General features: G+C 40.5%; 1 protein-coding gene across 1 annotated transcript; it reads left to right on the forward strand.

Moving 5' to 3' along the window:
• Positions 1-1,832: 1,832 nt before the first annotated feature.
• LOC307123258 (GTPase IMAP family member 8-like) lies at positions 1,833-6,351 on the forward strand (the record flags this gene model as incomplete). Its single annotated transcript, XM_079811735.1, has 5 exons — positions 1,833-1,842; positions 2,313-2,354; positions 2,452-3,105; positions 4,410-5,715; positions 6,138-6,351. 5 exons carry the CDS (start codon positions 1,833-1,835, stop codon positions 6,349-6,351), a joined length of 2,226 nt encoding a protein of 741 aa, XP_079667861.1.
• Between the last annotated feature and the right edge of the window lie 2,010 nt (positions 6,352-8,361).

An 8,361-nucleotide genomic window follows, 5' to 3' on the forward strand; every position in this document is an offset into this window, starting at 1 on the left:
GAGGCCCTTGTCCCTTCTCCCTCAAGCATTTAATTCTCCCTTGATGAATCTTCAACCCCCTGCCCGTTGTTGCCTTGCTCCAGCCGCAGCCACAAACCTGGAGTTCCATGTCTTTGCTAACTGCAGATCTTGAACTAGTCTTTTGTGAAGTACTCTCCATACTCATATCCATTTCCGTTCCTAAGTCGTTAACCGTGTTGTCCAACGTTGAGTCATCTTTCGCCCCCGCTCTCGCAGACTCTAGGGGTATTCTTCTTTTTAATTTCTTAGAAACCTTGGGCGGGTGTCTCCAGCATCCTGTAAACACAGAGCTGGATACTGCCGACAAGGGTAGCTAACCCTTACCAGCCCCAATGGGGTCTCTTTCCTCCTGTCAGCTGTCTCTCCAGGCTGTCACAAGGTCTTTCCCTTGTTGCCAGCTGTACTATTCACAGCAGTCACTGGACGTATCCAGATCTTCATGATTTCCATTAAACGAGAGTAGATGTTAAAACTTCATGCTGATTTGAACCCGGCTCTCGCCAAGATAAGCACCAACTAAGACGTAGCTTTACAGTAAACTAATGTAATCCATATGTGTCTCCAACCATTTACATTTCCTTCCATATGATGATGTAGATATCCTTCTGTCTGGTGTTAATGGTTGAAGTGTAATGCTGGCTCCAGCGATCAGCTTATTTTCCTCCCTGGCGCATCAGCACACACAACGGCTGCGATGCTGGCTCTGGGGATCAACGATAGTGCGGGCTCCCCAGCGCATCAGCATGACAACCGTCTGGATTGAGCTAAATAGGGTACATTTCTGGGGTCTTCAAGTGGGCACCTTCCATCCTCAGTGTTTCGTCGACTAGCCCACGACACCTCAAGAAGGCTCGACGGTGATTCTTGCGTCCCAGCATCACCCCCCTCCGTCCCCCACTCAACTCAGCCCAGCTTAATTATCTGTACATCAGCGTTTCTTTCTATTGTGCTTGAGATCCCCAGGCAGAATCTTTCCATCTCAACCACAGCCAGTTGCTGCTCCTCTCTGCTGCTTGAGATAAGTTCTTCACTGTGCGACGCAACTCTTGGCCACTGAATCCGACATCTCTGAGAAACTGGGTTGTAGAATGTGCCACAAATCCTCGACAACCCACTTCCACTGGGTAAACCTGGACTCTCCATCCTCGCTGTTCCGCTTCAGTGGCTAGATCAGCATACCGCAGTTTCTTCCTCTCATACGCCTCATCTACAGCATACTCCCATGGCACTGTTAACTCTATCAGGTGAACAAGGCGTGCCAATCCAGACCACAAGACAATATCTGGTTGAAGGTTAGAGGTGGCAATCTCGGGTGGAAAAATAAACCGTTGACCAACATCTGCGAGCATTTTCCAGTCTCTAGCAGATTCCAGTTGTCCAAAAGCTCTAATTAACATGGAAAAGATACCTTGGCCCCACTTTATATTAGGTGGCCTTAACTACTATGTACTTACATAAAAAAATATGTACAATGTACTTACTGTGTTCAAATTGTAATGCAAAACACCTTTGCTGATATTGAGGTGGGATATGGGTAGGGTTAGGGACAGGTGTGATGGTATGGGTAAGTTTAAGGGTAGGGTTTGGTGTAAGGGAAGCGTCAACTGTGTAATTACAAATGTAACTACAGAAATTAATTACAGGTGTAATTACATGCAGGTATTTTTCAAAATGTAAGTACAATAGAAAAACATGTATGTACACAATAAGTGTATTGTATCAAATGATTAATTAAAACATTAGTACATAGTAGTTAATGCCCCCTAATATAAAGTGGGTCCGATACCTTTTATCGCGTGTCGCGGCATAGCATGGCGTGTAGTTAGGACACGGTGTGACGGTACAGATCCACTTTTGTGGCACGACTGAAGCGTGGTGTTGTGACGCTTCCCCTCAATTGTATGTTGTTGAGCGTTCCTCAAGTTTACCGCTATGGCCGTGCTTTTGAGCCAGAGGGGAATGTTGTGTTTTATACCCACGAGACCCTTCCCCCAGTCTCCATGTGCTCTACTTCTAGTCGATAGTCGTGTCCCGTTCAACAGATTCATTTGTATAAAGATGGGCTTCGGACAACTTTTTTGACGCGCAGCATTTTTTCAAATGCAGCGCCGCTTCCCGGAATGCTTTGCGGGCGCGTTACGTCACGCATAGGAATAAAGTGGAGTGCGGCGCGACAGAAATATCGCACCGACAAGTGAATCCGTACCGTGAATGAGTGAATTTGATATAAAATAAAAACTAACATATGCATGAATTTGAGACTTGTTATTAATTCACACTTTTTTTAACAGTGAGTAATACAGAGCAAGTTCCAGAGTATGATCATCCAGAGGGTATGTTTACAGACTGATTGAAGACAGACTTTTGTTTAATTCAACAGGGAAAAAAGTTATATCTAAAAAGTAACACATTTTGTCATTGCTGTTTAAGGTGTAAGAGTCACAAGTAAACAGAAGCTTAACCTGGTGTTGTGTGGAAGCGATGAAACACTGAAGAAATCCATATCAAAACGTATAAGAGGAAAAAAGAAGTATCTTCCCTCCTTACATCAGAAAGAGAAAGAGTGTGTGAGGAGAGATTTGAAAGTACATGGACGTCTGATCAGTCTGGTGGACCTTCCAGCTCTCAATCAGCTCTCAGAGGAGGAAGTGATGCGTCAGACTCTCCGCTGTGTGTCTCTCTGTGATCCTGGAGTTCATGTTTTCCTCCTCATTATTCCTTTTGGTCCTCTGACTGATGAAGACAAAGCAGGAATAGAGAAGGTCCAGAAGAGATTCAGTTCAAGAATAAACGAACATGCATTGGTCCTCATAACCCAAGAGAAGAATATGGCTAGTCAAATGAACACGGTTTCTCCTTCAGATACTGAGACGTTTATTCAGGCATTTGGAGGTCGATGTTTTGTTCTGGAGAACAGCTCACAGGTTCCAGCTCTACTGCAGGATGTGGAAAATATAGTAAAACAGAACAATGGAAGATGCTACACGACTCTCATGTGCCTTCAGGCTCAAGTAGAACTGGAGAGAAGCAAACACAGAGCTGAAATAGAGGAACTGAGACAGGCTTTGATGAAAACTCCATCAGGTACTAGTTAGTGCGTTGAAGTTTCTTATTATTATATTTCAATAAATACATTTAGTCGTTGTAATGTTACATAGTAAATTTCAAATGTGAATTATGAAAATGAAATTAGATTTAGATCAGTCAAAAGAAAGCATATATGAAGTCTCCACTGTTAAACCTTGCTGTAAAAAACAGCCCAATTCTGACAGTAACACTATTTTCCATGAAAACAGTAATTCCCCATAGAAACAATGCATTCTGGGTAATAGTTGTCATTTTCAAGAAAATAGCCTACAGGAATATACTTTGAGTTAACAGCGCTCAAAGTCAACACTCAGAGGCTGTGTTCTCAATCACACCCTATACCTTCATTCACTATTAACATTAGTTCACTAATATAGTCCTATTGTGGTGCCCCCTCAGCACTTGGTGCCCTACGCGCAGCGCGTGGTGGGAGCGGCGGCACTGAGAATCATTGTAAAAACTGTAAGTTATTATATAATGGCAACACTGTTGCCAGCAAATTACCGTAAAATTGAGTTTTGTGTGTCACCATTGTGATGAAGAGTAGATCAGTCTGTGGGTTGTTCTGTCTGTTTAATCCCTCAAGACACAACTGACTATTTACATTAATTTCGCGTCATAAAAGCATTTTGCGATGCGTTAAAACACTACACGGAGTCGGACTCGTGCACAGCCGCATGTGCGAGCGCTCTTCTCCAAACACACGTGAGCATTTGAAGTTGAAAGCAGCTTCTGTCAGTGAGTTTTATATTTCTATATATAAGACATAAATGATGCCTTCGTAGCGCATTTGTAAGGAAAATATCGGCAGATGAGTCCGCACACTATTAATATTATGCTGACATTACTAGCACGTTATAATATTAGTTTATACATTTAAATGGCAGTTGGCCAATTCAAGGCAGTCGGTTTTTGCAAATGAAATGAGTTTCACTCAAGTTTTAATTGAATGCATATTTATGGTATTTTTACAGTAACCTACTGTAAAGTAGATTACAGTAAATAACTACAATTAACAGTAAATTACTGGGAACAGTGTTGCCAATATTTTACTGTAAAAAAACCTTGTAAGGTCTGACTGCTGTGTTTTGTCCTCATAATGAGTAACGTAAACGTAAACGTAAGTGAGACATTAAGCAGATCCCCCTCAGATTTTGGCACAGTCCACATTTGGCCACATAAGTGGGAACTCCACAATAGTCAGCACAAGGATAAAAGTCCATCTAGATAAAAAATATGTTTGTTTTATGTCTCTCTGAATAATTTCACTGTAATAATGGGTCTGCTCTTGCTGTTAGCAGGTGTAACACATGATAATGTGAGGATTGTGCTGCTGGGAAGGACAGGTGATGGGAAGAGTGCAACAGGAAACACCATCCTGAGAAGACAAGCTTTTACGTCAAAACTGACTTCACAATCTGTGACCAGAGAGTGTCAGAAAAAAACGACTGAGTTCAACAGAAGACAGATCACTGTGATCGACACCCCAGGCCTGTTTGATACTGGAGTTGATAATGTTGAGACCAGGAAGGAGATTGTGAAGTGCGTCTCAATGGCGGCACCTGGACCACATGTGTTTCTGCTGGTGATTCAACTGGGACGATTCACTCAAGAGGAGAAAGACACAGTGAAGATGATCCAGGAGACTTTTGGAGAGAAATTCAGAATGTACACCATAGTGCTGTTCACCAGAGGAGATGGACTTGGAGAAACAACAATTCAAGATTTCATTGAAGATAATGAAAGTGTGAAGAACCTCGTCCAGGTGTTTGGACACAGATACCATGTGTTCAATAACAATGAGACTAAAGATCAGACGCAGGTTTCTGAGCTGCTGGATAAGATTGACTGTATGGTGACAGCAAACAGAGGGAGTTTCTACGACAATGAGATGTTCCAGCTGGTGGAGAAGAACATCAAAGAGGAACAAGAGAGAATAATGAAAGAGAAAAAAGAAGAGAGCAAGAGAAAAGAAGAAGAGCTGAGAACCAAAAATGAAGCAGAGCTAGAACAAATGAAGGAAACAAATGAGAGAGAAAGACAAGAGATGCAGAATAAACTGAGAAAAAGAGAAGAGGAGTTTAAAAAGAAAGAAGAAAAGATCAAGAAAGAAACTGATGAGCATCTACGAGAAGAGCTTCGGCGAAAACTGGAGAAGAGGCAGAAACAGTTTGACGAAGAGAATGAAAGAAAAGAAAAGGCTTTAGGAGAACAGCAACAGAACTTCATAAAATACCTGGAGGAAAAGCACGAGAAAGAAAAACAAAAACTGCAGGAGAAAATTCAGCAAGAAACAAGAGAACAAGCAGAGCGTGAATTTCGTGATAAGCTTGAGAAAGAAGTGGCTAAGGCTTTAGAAGAAGCTGAAGAAAAACACAAGACAGAAATGGAAGAAGCTTTAAAAGAATCTGAAGAAAAACACAAAAGAGAAGCTTTACAAAAAGTTGAAGCAAAACGACCATACAGTGCAAAGCGAGCTCGTGACTGGAGGCAGTGTGGAGGATCTTTTGGAGCAGCTGCTGCAATTTTTGTTGGTTGTGTTGAAGACATTGTGCTTTGGATTATCAAATCACCTTTGGAAAGTCAAGCTCAAAATAAAACTGAAGGGTGAGTTATCATAATAGTTTTGGAGATTCCTCTTTGGTAAACTTCCACTCACATATAGTATTGATTTTATTAGCCTACTTGGTTTCCCTCTTTTGTCATGCATGCCTTTGGACATGGATTTTGCATTCATTTTGTGGACTGAAATCTCCCTTTTAAATGATCTGGTCCCACTTTATATTAGGTGGCCTTAACTACTATGTACTTACATAAAAAAAATAAGTACAATGTGCTTATTGAGTTCATATTTTATTGCAAAACACATTCTAAATAGAGAGTGTGTTGATTGTATTTTGATACGTTGTGTAGATTTAACACACAATGTGTGTTCAAATGTAACTCTGGATAGAACAGCACTGGGTGGAGGGTAGTCTGTGTTTATGAAAAAATATATAGGTATATTTTATATGGTATCCCATAAAAAGACTTTTGGAGAGAAATCCAGAATTCACCAGAGGAGATGGACTTGGAGAAGATTCCAATGAAGATGATGACAGTTTAAAGAGCCTTTTTGGACACAGATACCATTTGTTCAAAAACATTGAGACTGAAGATCAGATGCTGGAGAAGATTGACTGTATGATGGCAATAAACGAAGGCAGTTTCTCCAACGAGAAACTGGTTGCCATAAAAAATTAAGCAATGTGAACTTAAAAATTTGAGTTCATTTAACTTAAAATAATTTGTAATATAAATGACTTTGTAGTTATTACAAATAGTATATTTAAGTTCAAAGTTCTAAGTTAAGTTTATGTAAAAACATTTTTTTTTTTATTGGTTAAACTAGAAAATTAAGGGACAAAAGCAAATAAAAGGTATATTCATACAATTTTCTGTTTTTAGTTCAATTAAATTCCAAAACATGTTTGTTCAGTTTACTTCATTCATTTGTGCAAACTCGTTGCCTCAAGTTGTTCTTACTTAAACCATTTAAGTTTTGTCAACTTAAATCTATCTGTGATCTGAGGAAGTGTATTCCCAGAGTGCATTGCAGCATGAATAAATTAATTGCTTTATTTTACCTTTTGTCTTTTGTCAGTAAACGACAGCAAATTGTAAAAAAAAGAGAAAAAAAGGTCTTATTAATAAGAAAAATAAATAAGAAAAAACCTTGTTACCATTGTTGTGTTTTGTTCCAAGTGCCCAACCAAAGGGAACACTGATCACCATAATGATGAGTGGAGTTGCTCCACCTCAAAATTTTTTCTTTTTTCTTTGCTACTCTAAATGGTACTCAAACCAGTCAAGTAATGTTTACTTGGGTTTTCTAAGAAATCAAGGCATTTCAATTTGCCAATCCAGTTTCAAATGCAAATGATCTGCTTGAGACAAAGGATTGTAAAACTTTCCCTCCGAGAGCCTAAGTACGATTGGCTCAGTGATCCCTAGGAGGAGAAGCTATCCTCAGAGGTTAAAAGGTCCTCGCAAAGATCCCACCTCTCTCTTCTTCCTTCTACTGCTGTTTCTTCTGGTGGATGTGCGTGTGGGACCCCACCAGGGCCCATGGGCACCGGCAAGCCTTGACCGCAGCCTGTTATGTCTTTACTCTCCACCCAGGAGAGAGGACTCTTCCAACAGAGTCAGACTGAAATTTTCCTCATTCCAACTCGGAAGGAAGTTGCATCTTCAGCGTCACTGAACTGAGAAACCATCAGCCCTTCTTCCTGCTTCTGCTTTTCTGGTTGTTGTGCATGTGTGGGACCAGGAATCGGGTACGGCCACACAGTTGCGGCCAACACCTCAAGCCATGTGCAACTTCCTTCACCATGACGGAGTCAACTACCCATAAAAGTTCATCCTATATTTTTTTCAGTCAACGCAGACGAAATCAATTCCAACTTCAACCCATTGACTTACAGAACCATCAAATCTAGAATATGAGGACAATATTTGATAAATATTGTAAATATGAGGGACGAACATAACACTAAACTTGGTTAAGTATTTATCTGAAAAAGAGGCACAGTACAGCTGCAGGTTTTTTTTATATGCAAAAAAATGCATAGAAAAACAAAAAGCTCAGAGGAAAAAAGCAAACATTTGCAATCAGTTATTAATATTTAGTGTTCATAATTTCTTTGTATGACAGCCAAAAATTATATCAAACAATTTGGCATGATTCATAGCATTATTACAGCTTTGTCACATTTTATTAGTATTTGGTTAAAGGGTAGGCCGGACTTTTGGCCACTATTGTATATATACACATCGATCAGGCATAACATTGTAACCGAATAACACTGATGATCTCTTCATCACCTGTTAGTGGGTGGGATATATTAGGCAACAACATTTTGTCCTTAGAGTTGATGTGTTAGAAGCAGGAAAAAAAGGCAAGCGTAAGGATTTGAGCGAGTTTGACAAGGGCCAGACTGTGACGGCTAGACGACTGGGTCAGAGCATCTCCAAAACTGCAGCTCTTGTGGGGTGTTCCCGGTCTGCAGTGGTCAGTCTCTATCAAAAGTGCTCCAAGGAAGTGAAGGAATTGAAAATAATCAAAAATATTTGAAATCCAACAAAGAAATTTGCTTTACTGTTGTCACCCACCATTTCCTTATCAGAAGGGCCAGCTGGAAGACAACAGAGAGGCCTGTAGGCCACATGGGGTCACACCTTTACAGTGGGGGAAGTTTGGTCTTATTGGTCAGT

Source organism: Gobio gobio, assembly GCF_949357685.1.
Source record: "Gobio gobio genome assembly, chromosome: 1".
NCBI lineage: Eukaryota > Metazoa > Chordata > Actinopteri > Cypriniformes > Gobionidae > Gobio > Gobio gobio.